Below are 17,815 nucleotides of genomic sequence, written 5' to 3'. Positions count from 1 at the left end.
TCAGAATTGTATTTGCAACATGTAGCTATAGCTTTCGGATACGTCTCTACATAGTCGCCTTTCCGACTTAGACATTTGCCGTACCGTGGTACCAACCTTTCAATACCCTCCGACAATTCCACACGATAGTTTGCAGATCTTTGCTCAAAATGGTTCAAATGGCTCTGAGCACTATGGGACTTTACATCTGAGGTCATCAATCCCCTAGAACTTAGAACTACTTAAACTTAACTAACCTAAGGACATCACACACATCCATGCCCGAGGCAGGATTCGAACCTGCGACCGTAGCGGTCGCGCGGTCCCACACTGAAGTGCCTAGAACCACTCGGCCACGCCGGCCGGCAGCTCTTTGTCTGTGTCAAAATACTGTCATTGTCAGCGGACATGCGAGCAAAGAGAAGAAAATCAGAGGGAGCCATGTCCGGGCTGTATGGTACGTGATCAAACACTTCCCCTTGAAAACGCTGCAGGAGCATCTTTGTTGCTCCTGTAGTGTGCGGGTGAGTATTGTCATGAAGTCGGACACGCATTACCGTTGCGTTATGTGGGTTACGTGAAATCAAGCTGAACTCGCACTTCACACTTGGCGGGTAACACTACTATTCCAGAATGAGATTTTCACTCTGCAGCGGAGTGTGCGCTGATATGAAACTTCCTGGCAGATTAAAACTGTGTGCCCGACCGAGACTCGAATTCGGTCCCGAGTTCGAGTCTCGGTCGGGCACACAGTTTTAACTGCCAGGAAGTTTCAACACTACTATTCTAGGCACTTTTAGTGCTCGCTGTGCTCTCAGAACTGATAACTGCGAAATGACGCGATTGACGGGTATACTAGACACTGTGCAACACTTATACGTAGAGCTTCATCGGATTTTCACTGTGATTTGAATTTTGCGACCGATCGGAGCTTGAAACAAAATTGCCCTTGTAAATCAAATATCTGTTCTCTTGTTTCATCGATTATCCTATTTATCCTAGCACCTTTGAGAAAGATGCAATTAAGGTGTTTAAGGTTAGTTTTAACGGACACTGAAAAACCTTGTGAGAACTTCTGCTTTACTGGTTCATTGGACAAAACTCCACATAAATTTCTTGAAAAAATTACAATTGTAATGGTTGCCCTTCATCTGGTTCGGCCCATGCAAGTGGCGGTGCTGTCACAGGGGATGGTGCAGTCGCCTTGGCACACCTCTTGCTCGTCAGGCATTCGTGAGTAACCGCCCGCCTGTTGCTGCTGGTGGGGACCTCCGCCCCCGCCGCTTCCGCAACACGTGTTTACTCGAGCTCCACAACAGCTGACTGGTACACCTCCACCGCAGCAGGAGATCTTGACGCCCCCGCCACAACAGAGGACTCTGCCGCCACCACAACAGCTCATTCCGCCACCCCCACAACAAACCATTTGGCCGCCTCCGCCACAACAGACGTGTCCTCCGCCCCCAGATTGGTAAGCCTCCGCTCCGCGAGACTGGCTGGCCGCCATAGGCTGCGGCGAGGCCCAATCTCGCTGCCCCCTGAAACATAACATACGCCACCCGTCTAAGGTGCACCACAATGTGTACATACACTGACGAAAAGGAAAGTGTTAACCGTCAATATCTTGACTAAACGCTACCACGATGGTACCCAAGTACTTCCATGTCTTTGGGGTTTCAGCCTGTCTCGCAATTGCTTTACGCTATATGATACGTAATGTTATTCTTGTAAACTATGGTAGATCATGCTGAATACCACTGTATGGTTTGTTTGCTTCTGTTAGTTGCAGCCGGCCGCGGTGGTCTCGCGGTTCTAGGCGCGCAGTCCGGAACCGTGCTACTGCTACGGTCGCAGGTTCGAATCCTGCCTCGTGCATGGATGTGTGTGATGTCCTTAGGTTAGTTAGGTTTAAGTAGTTCTCAGTTCTAGGGGACTGATAACCACAGCAGTTGAGTCCCATAGTGCTCAGAGCCATTTGAACCATTTTTTGTTAGTTGCATGTGTGAGTGGAAGCTATAACATCAACGACTAGTTTTCCAACGTAGGTTCAAATAGTTCAAATGGCTCTGAGCACTATGGGACTTAACAGCTGGGGTCATCAGTCCCTAGAACTTAGAACTACTTAAACCTAACTAGCCTAAGGACATCACACAAATCCATGCCCGAGGCAGGATTCGAACCTGCTACCGTAGCTGTCGCGCGGTTCCAGACTGAAGCGCCTAGAACGGCTCGGCCACAACTGCCGGCAACGTAGGTCGTATGTAAAGTACACAAGCGGCAAGACGCAGTCAATACCTTCGCTGCGCAGTGCCGATGGTGCTGTTACCGACGAGTTATTGAACGCAGTTTTCCGAAATTCCTTCACCAGGGAAGACGAATGGAGTATTCCAGAATTTGAAACACGAACAGCTGCTAGCATGAGTTTCTTAGAAGTAGATACCTTAGGGGTTGCGAAGCAACTCAAATCGCTTGATACGGGCAAGTCTTCAGATCCAGATTGTATACCGATTAGGTTCCTTTCAGATTACGCCGATACAATAGCTTCCCACTTAGCAATGATATACAACCGCTCGCTCGCCGATAGATCTGTACCTACAGATTGGAAAATTGCTCAGGTCGCACCAGTGTTTAAGAAGGGTAGTAGGAGTAATTCATCGAACTACAGATCTATATCATTGACGTCGGTTTTCAGTAGGGTTTTGGAGCATATACTGTATTCAAACATTATGAATCACCTCGAAGGGAACGATCTATTGATATGCAATCAGCATGGTTTCAGAAAACATCGTTCTTGTGCGACGCAGCTAGCTCTTTATTCGCACGAAGTAATGGCCACTATCGACAGGCGATCTCAAGTAGATTCCGTATTTCTAGATTTCCGGAAAGCTTTTGACACCGTTCCACACAAGCGACTTCTAATCAAGCTGCGGACCTATGGGGTATCGTCTCAGTTGCGCGACTGGATTCGTAATTTCCTGTCAGAAAGGTCGCAGTTCGTAGTAATAGACGGCAAATCATCGAGTAAAACTGAAGCGATATCAGGGGTTCCCCAGGGAAGCGTCCTGGGACCTCTGCTGTTCCTGATCTATATAAATGACCTGGGTGACAATTTGAGCAGTTATCTTGGGTTGTTCGCAGATGATGCCGTGATTTACCGTCTAGTAAGGTCATCCGAGGACCAGTATCAGTTGCAAAGCGATTTAGAAAAGATTGCTGTATGGTGTGTCAGGTGGCAGTTGACGCTAAATAACGAAAAGTGTGAGATGATCCACATGAGTTCCAAAAGAAATCCGTTGGAATTCGATTACTCGATAAATAGTACAATTCTCAAGGCTGTCAATTCAACTAAGTACCTGGGTGTTAAAATTACAAACAACTTCAGTTGGAAGGACCACATAGATAATATTGTCGGGAAGGCGAGCCAAAGGTTGCGTTTCATTGGCAGGACACTTAGAAGATGCAACAAGTCCACTAAAGAGACAGCTTACACTACGCTCGTTCGTCCTCTGTCACAATATTTCTGCGCGGTGTGGGATCCTTACCAGGTGGGGTTGACGGAGGACATCGAATGGTGCAAAAAGGGCAGCTCATTTTGTATTATCACGTAATAGGGGAGAGAGTGTAGCAGATATGATACGCGATTTGGGATGGAAGTCATTAAGCAAAGACGTTTTTCGTCGCGGCGAGAACTATTTACGAAATTTCAGTCACCAACTTTCTCTTTCGAATGCGAAAATATTTTGTTGAGCCCAGCCTACATAGGTAGGAATAATCATCAAAATAAAATAAGAGAAATCAGAGCTCGAACAGAAAGGTTTAGGTGTTCGTTTTTCCCGCGCGCTGTTCGGGAGTGGAATGGTAGAGAGATAGTATGATTGTGGTTCGATGAACCCTCTGCCAAGCACTTAAATTTGAATTGCAGAGTAGTCATGTAGATGTAGATGTGTGAGTGGAAGCTATCACAACAACGACTAGTTTTCCAACGTAGGTGCAGCTGCATGCTGAAAGGTGGACTTTGTTGGCACACAATCGACGGCCATTTCTCGAAGGAAGACACAGCCGTCACTGTACTTGTTTCCTGACTTAATTATTTGTACTTATGATTAATTGTTCTTACGTATAAATCCACTAAACAGTATGGGACGCGATAACAGATCTTGTAGCAGTAGTCGTGGGAAGAGAGACGTGACATTAAAATTGACCAGGAGATCACCTTTGTCCAGATGAATGTCTTGAAGCACTTTCACAAACTCTGTCGAGTTCTTGAAGCAGTGTGAGCAGAGCCTATGAGAGGTTTTAGTAGCTATGCCATACATTTGGCTCTGTCATGCGTCGAAAAATGTATAGTATTTACTACTGGGCATTGTATGCGTATTTTTGGGAGCCCATAAAGTCGTGGTTGTAACGGTGCACTAGGATACAGCATTGTGACCACTACTCTGGGCTACTGACCACTACAAATTCACCAATCTATGGCGTAGTAAAAAACGTGACACAGCCATTAAAACCTCTCGTGGTCACTGTCCACAGAGCATGTCTGCATCCAGTGATGAACACCCCAGCTCAAATAAATATCATCTCTCTCTGAACACATATTTCACACATGCATACAAACTAAAATTTCAGAAATCGTGACAAACAAAAATTGTTCTTCCTTGGAAAATGAGATGAAATTATTATTCACTCTGTTGATACTACGCAAACCATTTTCCGCAGTGTGTGAGAACGTACTTGGGATAACACTATCTTTTTTATTATTTTCTGTTCCATTTTCAAATGACGCTTTTTCAAGATCGACTGTCGGTGACTTAGTACACCTTTGTATAAGGTCGAATTTCTTTGATTTTAATTCATGATCAATTCCGTATGTTCTCGCAATTTTAACAGCAGCGCTCTCCATGGTGCATAACATATCTCTGTATCATTTTGCGCTTACTAAATGAATCCGTAAAGAAGTGCATGGCTCATCTTTGGAACACCTACAACTCCTCTATGTATCCTAATGCTAAATGCCCAAGATTATCGAAAAATACTCACGCATGAGTAGGGGACAATCTGTTTCGTGGACGAATTACATTTCCTTAGGATTTTCCACTGATTCTTTTTTCTTCATTCGCTTTCCTTGCAATTGGTTTTAGGTTGTCGATTCAGTTTAGGTCGCTCCTGACGCATATAGTGCTTGCAAAAGAGTTACATGATTTTACGAACAGAAGACTCCTGAGATTCGCTACAATTTTATGACGTCGAGACTCTGCTATGTACATCAGCATTAATCGAGAATAGTTCAAAGGACTTTCTGAGGTTATCCTCCGTATAACTTTTTTCCACCAGCTCACTTTTTTACAATTTTAAACAGCTCCTCGGTTGGTCTCAAGACCTTAAGTTGATACCATTCCATACCTTTCCACCACATAAAAAGCATTATGACGACTGGCATTCAATCCAACATCTCTGGGCTATTAGCCATTGACGAAAAACACTACACCACATACACTGATAGATCGCAAGGCAACATGTCAAATCTTCATTTAAATTACTGCACATCACGATCACTAGCTGTGATATCCTGAGGTTGTCTACAATTCTGAACAAACCTGCGCCTCGTCATAAAGGAAAAAGTTAACCATATACTGGGCATCAGTCTCGAATGAATTTGGAATACGGAGATTCCATAATTACTGGTGCACGTGGAGTCCTGAAGACGTCCTGTATCTAAAGCTTCATATTCTATTGTACTACAATTTCTACTCGACGAAATGTGAGGTGACCTGATCTTTTCTTGAAAAGATGTTTGTAGCGCCGGATACTTACATATCTGGTGGCGGGAGCGGCAGCATGGTGTCGCACGTCAGGCAGCTGGCGGCCGGCTGCATGGAGCGCGGGTCGCCCATTGGCGACATATACTCGTATGGCAAGCCGCCTCCCATGGCCGACGCGTCCTTCTGCACCACGTAGATGCCCACTCCCGGCGCCGAGAACACCTGCCAAATCAACATAACGTGTCTGACTCACAAAAAAATGATGTCATACCTACACAGTTATCTATTCACCGTATTTACGAGGGTCACTCCAAAAGAAATACACACTATTTTTTTTAAATCCATCTTTTATTCTACATGTTTAAAAGTTTTACAATGTGTATATACATCCTTTAGGAACAATAATTTCATTTCTCCACATAATTTCCATCCCTCTCAACTGCCTTACGCCATCTAGGAACCAGCGCCTATATACCCGCACGGTAAAATTCTGGACCAACCTGTTGGAGCCACTATTTGGCAGCGTGCACAAGGGAGTGATCATCTTCAAACCTTGTTCCACGAAGAGAGTCTTTCAGTTTCCTAAAGAGATGATAGTCACATGGAGCCAGGCCGGGACTGTAAGGCGGGTGTTTCAGTGTTGTCAACCGAGTTTTTGCGATCGCTTCCATGGATTTTTGACTGACATGTGGCCGTGCATTGTCGTGCAACAGCAAAACACCCTGCTTTTGCCGCTGTGGTTGAACACGACTCAGTCGAGCTTGAAGTTTCTTCAGTGTTGTCACATATGCATCAGAATTTATGGTGGTTCCGCTTGGCATGATGTCCACAAGCAAGTGTCCTTCGGAATCGAAAAACACCGTAGCCATAACTTTCCCAGCAGCAGGTGTGGTTTTGAATTTTTTTTTCTTGGGTGAATTTGCATGATGGCACTCCATTGACTGCCTCTTCTCTGGTGAAAAATGATGGAGACCTGTTTTATCATCTGTCACAATTCTTCCAAGAAATTCATCTCCACCATTCTCGTACTGTTCCAAAAGTTCGGTGCATACCGTTTTTCTTGTTTCTTTATGAGCCACTATCAACATCCTGTGAACCCACCTGGCACAAACTTTTTTTAACGTCAACTCTTGCAGTATTCTGCAAATACTTCCTTCCCCTAACCCAACGCAGCGTGACAATTCGTTCACTGTGATGCGTCTGTCAGCAGCCACCAATTCGTTAACTCTGTGCACATTGTCTGGAGTGTGTGCAGTACGAGGCCTGCCCCTGCGAGGACAATCCTCAATATTGCCGTGACCGCTTTCATCACGTAACCTGCTTGCCCACCGACTCACTGTACTGCGATCGACAGCAGCATCTCATACACCTTTTTCAACCTCTTGTGGATGTTTCCCACTGTTTCGTTTTCACAACACGGGAATTCTATGACAGCACGTTACTTCTGACGAACGTCAAGTGTAGCAGCCATCTTGAACACGTACTGTGATGGCGCCACTCACAGGAACAGGTTGAACTAAGTTTGAAAACAAGCGGGAAGGATGTATCTACACACTGTAAGACTTTCACACATGCAGAATGAAAACTGTATTTTTACAAAAATAGTGTGCATTTCTTTTGGATTGACCCTCGTATATGCATTCCTGCGAACAGGAAGTACGTCACAAAAACATACATCAGTCTGTAAACGTCCGGTTGTAGTATTTAGGGAACAGAATTTAATGCCCTCAGACCACAAGCTGGCTCGAATAAGTCAAACACTACAAATTTTGGGTCTACAATACACTAGGTCCGCATCCATAGCAAAGTAGGAACCCGACAGACCCTCATGCAGGGAGACCCGAGTTCGATTCCCGGTACTGTTACAGTTTTCCTTTGTGGGAGGACTGGACAGGTGTGCACTCCACCTCATGATGTCAACTGAGCAGCTACCTGTTTGAGAGGTAGTGGCTCCAAAGTAGAAACGTCGACAACTGCTAGAAGTACAGTATGCTGATCCCATGCATCTCTTTACCGCATCTGATGATGCATGACTGTGGATGTCGCTGCAGTCGGTCGACTATCTCGTGGTTTCCAGGTCCTGATCATGTGGTTTCCTTTTTGTCCCTTCTTTCTCTCTCCCTCTCTTTCCATTACACACCACACTCGGCTCCTTTCAGCCAAGTCCCAGTATACTGGGAGTTGGGCAGAGGTGTTCCCAGTTGGGAATATTTGGGAAAGATTCCCATTCCAGCGGTCAGAATAGTCACAATTCCTAGTAATTGATGGCAAGGCATCTAGCGAAACCGAAATTATGTCTGGGACTCCCCATGAAAGAGTTATAGCCACAGCGCTGTTTCTAACCTACAGAAACCATTTAGGAGAAAATCTGCGCCGTCTTCTTACACTATTATCAGATGATGCCTTAGTTTTACATCTAGTAAAGTCATCATGTAACGGCACAAAACAATCTCGGTTATGCAATTTTTTATATCTAGAATATAAAGTAACAGTGATATTTCACTTTTCATGACCATTTTTGATGAAGATCACCTCAATAAAAAAAAATCCATGCTTACAATATTAATGTAGGACTATTGTTTTTTGCTAACAATTACTCTGAATTTTGGAGAGCGCAGGCATGCACAGTGATACAGGGAGAATTTGGCCACTGCACGTGTCGTTCAGCAACAGGTTTGAGCCGTAGCAGGTTAGTAAAGGGGAGAGGCACGAGTTAACAGCTTGTGACAATCTCGCAAGACTGATATTCATAGGCTGCAGTGGCCACGGAAGACAACACTAAAAGTGAAAACTTGCACCAACACCGGGAATCGAATCAGGTCTCCTGTTTATTAGGCAGGGGCGTTAGCCACTAAGGCACCGTGGCCGAGCAGATCTAGGCGCTTCAGTCCGGAACGGCGCTGCTGCTATGGTCGCAGGTTCGAATCCTGCCTCGGACATGTATTTGTGTGATGCCTTAGGTTAGTTAGGTTTAAGTAGTTCTAAGTCTAGGGGATTGATGACCTCAGATGTTAAGTCCCATAGTGCTTAGAGCCATTTGAACCATTTGTTCGGGTGTAACAGGGAATTTAAAGCAAACTGTGGCGGCAGGGAGGGGACGTGTCAGGGTAATCCTTGCAGTTGTGCGACCTGTTGTGCCAAGTGGCTGATCCACCTGCCTAGTAAGGAGGAGATCTGGGTTCCTGGCCTTGGTGCAAATTTTCACTCGCCACTTCAGTCTATATACATAAAAACACTAACAACTTCAGAAACAGGGCAATTCCGCACAATTGTTTTCGCCGACCAACCTCTCTAAAAGCTAACGACGTTCGACGGCATCATCATCCAGAGACTATTTGGGTGCGACGTATTTTTTTTAAATTGTAAATCCCAGTAACTCAGTAAAAACCAATATCATTCCTAGTATATAGTGCACTGGTTCCCCACCTTTCTCAGCCATTACCCCTCAGTACAATGAGGTATTAGCTAGTACCATCCCCCTTACGCCAACTATTATCAACACCGATATTTAGTGTTTGTAAATATTTTGTTAAGCGCGAGTATTAGCTACAGCTCCTTCTCAGGAAAGATAGCTGACTATTCACATTGAGAATAGACACTTGTTACACAACATGCTTCCTCTACACCACTCCTCCCACTAGTGACGCTTGCTTCACTCACACTCTGCACATCCATTTACTATAAAATCAAACAAGTTCAAATGTCTACATTACACTTGCTATTTGTAAATCATTCGATTTCTGGATTCCTTTCTTCCGAAATGACAGAAGTTGGGGGAGACGTTAGGCTACCGATGGCACTAATAATAATAATAATACTGTGTAGGTCCTATAGCAGTGTAGTAGCCATTATATACCAGGGCCACCCAAAAAGTAATAGTCGTTAAGGTCTATCACGGTTACTGGCTGGGCTACAGCCGCCATCTTGGTGCCATAACGTTCCAAAAAGAAAAAAAAAAGAAGTTCAAATGGGGCTCTGAGCACTATAGGACTCTAACATCTGTGGTCATCAGTCCCCTAGAACTTAGAACTACTTAAACCTAACCAACCTAAGGACATCACACACATCCATGCCTGAGGCAGGATTCGAACCTGCGATCGTAGCGGTCACGCGGTTCCAGACTGAAGCGCCGGCCGGCAATGTTCCTACACTCAGCACGCATCCAGTGGTGGTAACGTGTGGTCCGTGTCTCTGCTACTTTGCTTTCTGTGACGTGTTAAAATGCGCGCTGCAATAGAAAATCCCGCCACTTGTGACATACGTTTTGTGATTCAATTTTTGTTGGCAAAAAACTGTAAACCAATTGTCATTTATCGTGACCTTTATTATGTGTATGGAAAAGGAATAATGAGTGGAAGTCTGAGTGAGGCAATGGCTGCATCAATGATCGCATGAGGACCGCATTGGTAGGGCTAGCCTTGTGACTGACGAACTGATGATAAAAATAGATGACAAAATTCGTGAAAATCGTCGTTTCACGATTACGGAACTTCGCAACATATTACCCAAATTTCACGGAGTTCGGTGCATGAAATTAGGTAACCACAAATGATACGAAATACGTATCCAGTTGCACAGGGAATCAGAGATTATGCACGCCATTGCTGTAATCAACTAGTTCAGATCCAACCGACGTCGATTCAAGCAACTAAATATTTACTTCTATGTCAGATCAGAACCTATTATAATCTTTTTACTCATTAATTATTCCATACCAAAAATATTGTAGTTTACTGAGTCGTCATTGCCACTTTCAGCAGCGATTCACAGTATTCGAAACTTATGGTCTTGTTTCCGAAATGCTTAGGTTCGCGATCACGTAGGCAAGTGGCTTAATTAATCAGATAAAAAAAAGGAATTGCAAAATTATTTAGACAAGTATCTGCATTGTGCTGTAAGTGGCAACTGACCGCGAACACTAAAAAGTTGTAGGTCCTCCAGCTGAGTACTAATACAAAATTAGTTAAATTTAGGTTGCACTGTAGATCAACAAATTTAGAGATTGCCGATTCGGCCAAATAGCCATGGATTTCAAGTACGAACAACTTAAACTGGAACCATCATATACTGTGGGGAATGCAAGCCAAAGACTGCGTTTTATTAACAGAACACTTAGAAGGTGCAGTGCATCTACTAAAGAAACTGCCCACAAAATGGTTGTCCATCCTATTCCGGAGTACTGGCGCGCAGTAGCGATCCTTACCAGATTTAGCGAGAACATCGAGAAAGGTCAACGAAGGGCAGCCATTTTGTATTATTGCGAAATAGCAGAAAGAATATCACGCACATGATAATCAAGTTAGGTGGCAGTCCTTAAAACGAAGATGTTTTTAGATGGGGCGCGATATTTTCACAGAATTTCAATCACCAAATTTCTCCTCCAAATGCCAATAAATTTTTTGACCCCGGCCTTCGTAGGGAAAATGACCATTGTGGTAAAATAAGAGAGTAGAATGCATAAGAATTAATTTTAAAGTGATTCTATGTCTCCTCTGCCTGATAACCAAGAGAAACCACTAGAAAACCTTGGCTAGATTTGAACTATTTTTCATTTGCTTTCCTTGACAATATTGTCCCTGGTAAAATTATGGTAAGTCCGCGCGCGCGCTTGTGTGTATGTGTGTATGTGAGGGGGGGGGGGGGGCGTTGACGTTCATGAGACTGCTCTCCTGCGGTCGTACTGCCAGGTGTGATGTAACTTGTGCCTAGCCCGTTGTCATGTGTCGTGTTGTTCACACTACGTCTGCTTGTTGATTTTAGTCTCGGTGAACCTACCTCCCACGTGGGAGTCAACTGTAGACGATAAAGTCAACGAGAATCTAATGTACAATTTCAGTTTTTATTGTCATTAGGGAACTATCCGCAAGCCTGTCGAGTCCTTACAAAAAATTCGCTGCTGCTCTATTATGTGCCGGAATGAACAGGAGAGGTAGGGAAAACTGCGTTTTATTGGTAGATCTACAGCACAAAATTAGCCGCAATAGAAGACGCTCCATGAAGTGGACGTTGAACTACACATTCATCACTGAACAGAAAATGTCTTAGAGAACCTACAGAAATAAAAATAAAACAGCAGATAATAGCCTTAGTAGCCGGCCGGAGTAGCCGAGCGGTTCTAGGCGGTACAGTCTGGAGCCGCGCTACCGCTATGGTCGAAGGTTCGAATCCTGCCTCGGGCATGGATGTGTGTGATGTCCCTAGGTTAGTTAAGTTTAAGTAGTTCTAAGATATAGGGGACTGATGACCTCAGAAGTTGAGTCTCATAGTGCTCAGAGCCATTTGAACCATTTGTGGCAATAGCCTTAGTAAAACTCATGACCGGCAACCTTGTTCAGTGCGTACCAACTAGTCACCAGGTTGACGCTAATGCAACCAATGGGTCTGACACCAATGCTTTAAATGATAGTGGACAATGCACTATGGTCATGACGAGTAGCACGGCTACATAAAGACAGTGCAAGTCAGGTATACTGCAGTGTATTTCAAATAGTACGAATCATTCAGATGTGCCGATGGTTTGCTGTAACGTCAGGCATGCCGATGTGTATCACCTATCTGAAAATATGACAAAAGACATCTATGATCATCTCTGCGATTGGTCGGAGGACTGATTTGTACCTACAGGTAGCTAAATCAGATGAGGAAATTTTTGTCTAGAACAAGTTGTTAATGTATGTGGAACCAACGGTTCAGGCAGTACATTTTCCTTTTTGGACTATGTAAATGGCGATATCCATCGTAGTTAATGGTTGATTTTTGCTGTACTCCCAGAAACGTATGGTTGCCACGGCGAAATCAAGAAGAGCTCATTTTCGTGTTTACTTGTGCATGTTTTCAACATTCAAAGACGTAAATCATGTGTACCAATCTCTACTATACCTTCAAGGAAAAGATGTGACATGAACGTTCTGTAATATAATCAAGGTATCGAATAGTTCGTTATATGATGTTGTTACTTGAGGCATCGTATCAGTCATTAAAGGGCGTCACTCTTCTGACGACTTCTAATGCAGATTTATATCAGTGGAGGAGTAAATTATTTTCGTCATTTATTAACTAATACAAGTGAACTAATTTGTTTTCCAACATCACGCATTTAATTACAATCTTCACAGTTGTTATACTGAAATTAGGGAATAATAGGGATTGTCAAATTACTTTATGTAAAAACTCAACTATAAACATTTGTTGTGGAAAGATAAACCGATAATTAACCGTCTTAAATTAATATTACAAATTATGTTAATAGCTTATAACTTTCAGTATTAGCCTTGTAGATCTTCCTTTCCAACATATCTTCCTCTTTTCCCAGTATTCTTAGCTGGTACAGTACCCTTAAATTTCCTATCCCCGGAACTCGGAGTGTCTCCAACACCTATAAATTCTTTTTGTATCAGGCGCTGTTATTATTATTATTACAATTACCATGATCACTATTAGTGGCAGCGGCTACAGTCGTACAAGTACTGCCGGTATTAACAGTCCATAGTCGGTATTTTTTACTCTCATTGTAACTTCAGTACTATTTGTCATATTAAAATTGTTATTTCTTAGGAACCTATGATGCAAAAATGGTATGGTATGTGTGAAACCCTGGTCCATGTGAGAGAAGACCTGATGGCCTAGTAAGTTCAGGTTAAATACATAAATAAAATATTATACTGAATCACTCCTTATTTTGGTGCTACACGTCTCTGTACGAGTTAGTTCTCTGAGAGAGTATTCAGTGAGACCTCATGGCGGGTAGTTGTTTGGTTGAGCTCACGCAGAGAAAATAAGAAATAATTTTTTGAACTGAATATATGAAAACTTTGAAATGCAAACTTATCCCTGTGTGATGGACCCCATGGTGAGGAATGTAATAAATGGGAGTGGAATGTTATGTGTGTAGATATCCGTAGTTACAAAAGATGCTTTTTAACTACGCTGTTTTTGAAACTTCCTGGCAGATTAAAACTGTGTGCCCGACCGAGACTCGAACTAGGGACCTTTGCCTTTCGCGGGCAAGTGCTCTAGTCGAGGTACTGGCAGAAGTAAAGCTGTGAGTACGGGGAGTGAGTCGTGCTTCGGTAGCTCAGATGGCGGTCTTGGTGAATGGGCGGGACACTGACTACATTGTTATTTCAAGGTCAGTTCGTCAAGGTTGCCCCCTTTCGATATTTTTGTATGCAATGGCTTTGGAACCCTGTCTATATGGTCTCCGAAGACGGTTGGAGGGAGTGCCGTTACCACAACTGACCTTTCATTGCCGCGCTTATGCTGACGATGTGATGCTGGTGACACGGACACGCGAAGAAGTACGTACGGCGTTGGCATGGATACAGCGATACGGGATGGCGGCAGGAAGCGTGCTTAATCTACAGAAATCACGCTGCATGAATGTCGGTCGAGGATAACAACCGGGGGAGGAAGGCCCGCTCATGTTAGTTAAGACCATAAAATGCCTAGGTATTACGTTCCACACGGATGTGCAGCGGACAGCAGCGGATAAATACCGACGCATATTGAAGCTGATGCGGACAATGGTGCTGTTACAGAAATTAAGAGCGTTGTATACGATTCAGAGGGTGACCTACGTTAATGTATACCTAGCACCGAGACTCACGTAGCGCATGTCCTGCCTTTAACGCGCACAATGGCATCACGGATACAAGGCAACGTTCGGAACCTACGTGAGTGTGGGACACCTGTTTAAGATCCAATACACAACGCTTACGCTACCACCTGGAGAGGATGTACTTGGTCTAGTGAACGTATATGAAAAGGCATGGGCGTTATTCGTCAGCACGATTTTCCGACAGTGGCACGGTCAATTTCGCAATATCTGGGGTGCGTGGAGCTTAGCTATGTCAGAGATTCCTTCCCAACAACACGACTACCGACGACGCGATATGTATATCAAATGTTACTGCGCCGGTGCGCCAGGAATACCCTGGAAAAGAAGTACCCAGACAAGAACTGGCGACAGATATAGCGCGTTATACGGAACGTTTACCTCCCAACGTCGGTACGCTCAACATGGTATGTGGTGGTAAATAGGAAGTTCGCAACGAATCGACGGCGTCATGCGATTTATTCGGCAGACACTGCACTATGTTTAAGCTGTGCAACAGTGGACGCTGATGAACATCGTTTAGCATGTAGTGGGGCGGCTCCGGTGTGGCACTTGGCACGACAGATATTGGCGGTCCTGATACGCTCCGCCCCTCACACAATTTCATCGGACACTTTTTTTTTGACCCAAGAATCTTATTTTCCGGTCCGTAAAGCCAATGCAGTGACATGGGTACGAGAAATGCTTGTGGGCTACGTCTACAACGAATCGGAAAAGGACAAAATGTATTTTTCTATTTTTTGTATTTGTACTATCCGCAATGCCCTCATGTCTTTCATTTGGGCATTTTCTGTTTTATTCATTTCCATAATTAATTAATTTTCTAATTAGCCACTATTTGTCAACATATGGACATTGTAGACACTATTTATGCGGTAGTACAACAAAATGTATGTCAGCAAAGGTGGTATGCCTGACAATGGAAATAAATTTTAAAAATAAAAAAAAGAAGTGGTTAATCGTCAAGAAAGGTAAAAAGAAAGTGGTAAAAACTAAAAAAATAAAAAGAAAGAAAGGCACTGGTTTAAGGCACCAGACTTTCTAAAAAATACATAAAATTAAAAAAAATGGAAATGGCGTCGGACTAAAAAAAAAGAGAAAACATAAAAAATAAAAGAAAGATGGTAGAGCACTTGCCCGCGAAAGGCAAAGGTCCCGAGTTCGAATCTCGGTCGGGCACACAGTCTAAAAAAAAAAGATGGTAGAGCACATGCCTGAGGAAGGCAAAGGTCCCAAGTTCGAGTCTCGGTCAGGCACACAGTTTTAATCTGCCAGGAAGTTTCATATCAGCGCACACTCCGCTGCAGAGTGAAAGTCTCATTTTACGCTGTTTTTATTTGTGACAAATATGTTTTTACTTTTAACAAACCTGTGTGGAATATACTACATACTATCCACGACACATAACGACTTTCCTGAAGACAGAAGGCGACAGTCTTAACTGTTGAGATTATCCGTCAGGAATAAATAGCATTGAATGCGATCGTCGGTGTTAAAAATTTCTTCACAGCAAGTACAGTTCGCTCCTTCCCATCTCGAATTGAATCATGACTTGTTAAATTTGATGAAGTCCAGTTTTATTTTTTTTCTGCAGTAAAGTATGTTGTCGGTATCTTGACACACAAATACGTACGGTACTGTTAACAGGACTTTACTCCAGTCAATCCTTGACCAAACACCAAGGCCTCAATCTTTTCACGTAGTGTCAGTAAGACTTAGGTCCGGGACTTAATACTGGGCTGGTCTGAATCAGTTACGTTTAAGCCTTGTGACTATCTGGAATTTAAGTACTCTACAGATGTGAAAGGATGTGCAGTGACTTCACCTTACCTATGCAGCTCCATATGTGATACATTTAAGCTTCCACGGCCTAATAATATGAATGGCGTAGCTTTCTCTAACACCTTAGCATATACCGAAGGCAGTGTACGCACTGAACCAAGAAAGTAGCGGACATTCAGCAAGTATTGTCTTATATTCCCCACGTTAACTGGTACAACACGGTCGGAGCAGGTGGCTTAGTGAAGAAGAATGAAGAACCTTGTTAAATCAGTGTTTTTAAAATCACTGACTCAGCGCCAGGCTTAAGAACCACGGTTTAAGTTTTGTTTGTTATGTGTCCAATGCTCTAAGAGCATTAAATAATATTACTTCTTGAATAATTTAGACACCTGCAAAAATGAAAGAGGGAAACTGTTTTACGTGAGTTTAGCAGTCATCGAGGAAAATGTATTAACCCACTATTGAGTTTAAGCAATAATGTTTTCAGATGTATGATTTTATTTGATAATAACAGCCTCAAAACCAATACAAAATAGTATACACATAAAAAATTTTTTGCATCACCTCGGTTCCGAGAGTTTCTGAACTTGTGCAGAAAATTGGAATGGAGATCCTCATAAACATCATTTACGCCCTTTTTACTGCTCTTGAAAACAACACGTTGCATGTTGTACGACCATACAGCGAGTTCTTCAGAGGTGCTGGTCCAGACTGCTGTACATACCAGTACCTCTAACACCCAGTAGCACGTCCTCTTGCATTGACGCTTGCCGGTATTCGTAGTGGCATACTATCCACAAGTTCATCAAGGCACTGTAGGTCTGGATTGTCCCACTCCTCAACGGCGATACAGCGTAGATCCCTCAGAGTGGTTGGTGGGTCACTTCATCCATAATAAGGCCTTTTCAAACTATCGCAGGCATGTTCGGTAGGGTTCATATCTGGAGAACATGATGGCCACCCTAGTCGAGCGATGTCGTTATCCTGAAGGAAGTCATTCACAAGATTGGGAGGGGGCGAATTGTCGTCCATGAAGACGAATGACTCGCCAATAAGCTCCCGATATGGTTGCACTATCGGTCGGAGGATGACATTCACGTATCGTACAGCCGTTACAGCGCCTTCCATGACCAGCGGCGTACGTCGGCCCACATAACGCCACCCGAAAACTGCAGGCAACCTGCAGCTTGCTGCACTCGCTCGGCAGTGTGTCTATGGCGTTCAGCCTGACCGGTTTCCCTCCAAAACCGTCTCCGACGACTGTCTAGTTGAAGGCATATGCGACACTCATCGGTGAAGAGAACGTGATGCCAATCCTGAGCGGTCCATTCGGCATGTTGTTGGGCCCACCTGTACCGCGCTCCGTGGTGTCTTGGTGGCAAAGATGGACCTCGCCATGGACGTCGGGAGTGAAGTTGCGTATCATGCAGCCTATTGCGCACAGTTTGAGTCGTAACACGACATCCCGTGGCTGCACGAAAAGCATTATTCAACATGATATCGTTGCTGTCAGAGATCCTGCGAGCCATAATCAGTGGGTAGCGGTCATCCACTGCAGTAGTAGCCCTTGGGCAGCCTGAGCGAGGCATTTCATCGACAGTTCCTGTCTGTCTGTATGCCGCGAGGGATTAGCCGAGCGGTCTCAGGCACTGCAGTCATGGACTGTGCGGCTGGTCCCGTC

At 44.0% G+C, this 17,815-nt stretch overlaps 1 protein-coding gene across 2 annotated transcripts in view; it reads right to left on the bottom strand.

Moving 5' to 3' along the window:
• Positions 1-1,038: 1,038 nt before the first annotated feature.
• LOC126278723 (translation initiation factor IF-2-like) overlaps positions 1,039-17,815 on the bottom strand; it is a 272,301-nt gene continuing 255,524 nt past the window's right edge. For both annotated transcript variants that reach the window (XM_049978999.1, XM_049979007.1), the window contains exons 5-6: positions 5,791-5,960; positions 1,039-1,517 (exon numbers count right to left, since the gene is read on the bottom strand). In XM_049978999.1, coding sequence (XP_049834956.1) covers positions 1,127-1,517; positions 5,791-5,960 — 561 coding nt within the window. In that variant the 3' untranslated portion in view covers positions 1,039-1,126. The remainder of the gene's footprint in view (positions 1,518-5,790; positions 5,961-17,815) is intronic.

This window comes from Schistocerca gregaria, chromosome 1, assembly GCF_023897955.1.
Source record: "Schistocerca gregaria isolate iqSchGreg1 chromosome 1, iqSchGreg1.2, whole genome shotgun sequence".
Taxonomy (NCBI): domain Eukaryota; kingdom Metazoa; phylum Arthropoda; class Insecta; order Orthoptera; family Acrididae; genus Schistocerca; species Schistocerca gregaria.
Note: the sequence above shows the minus strand (reverse complement) of the source record. Positions and strands in the feature narration are given on the sequence as shown.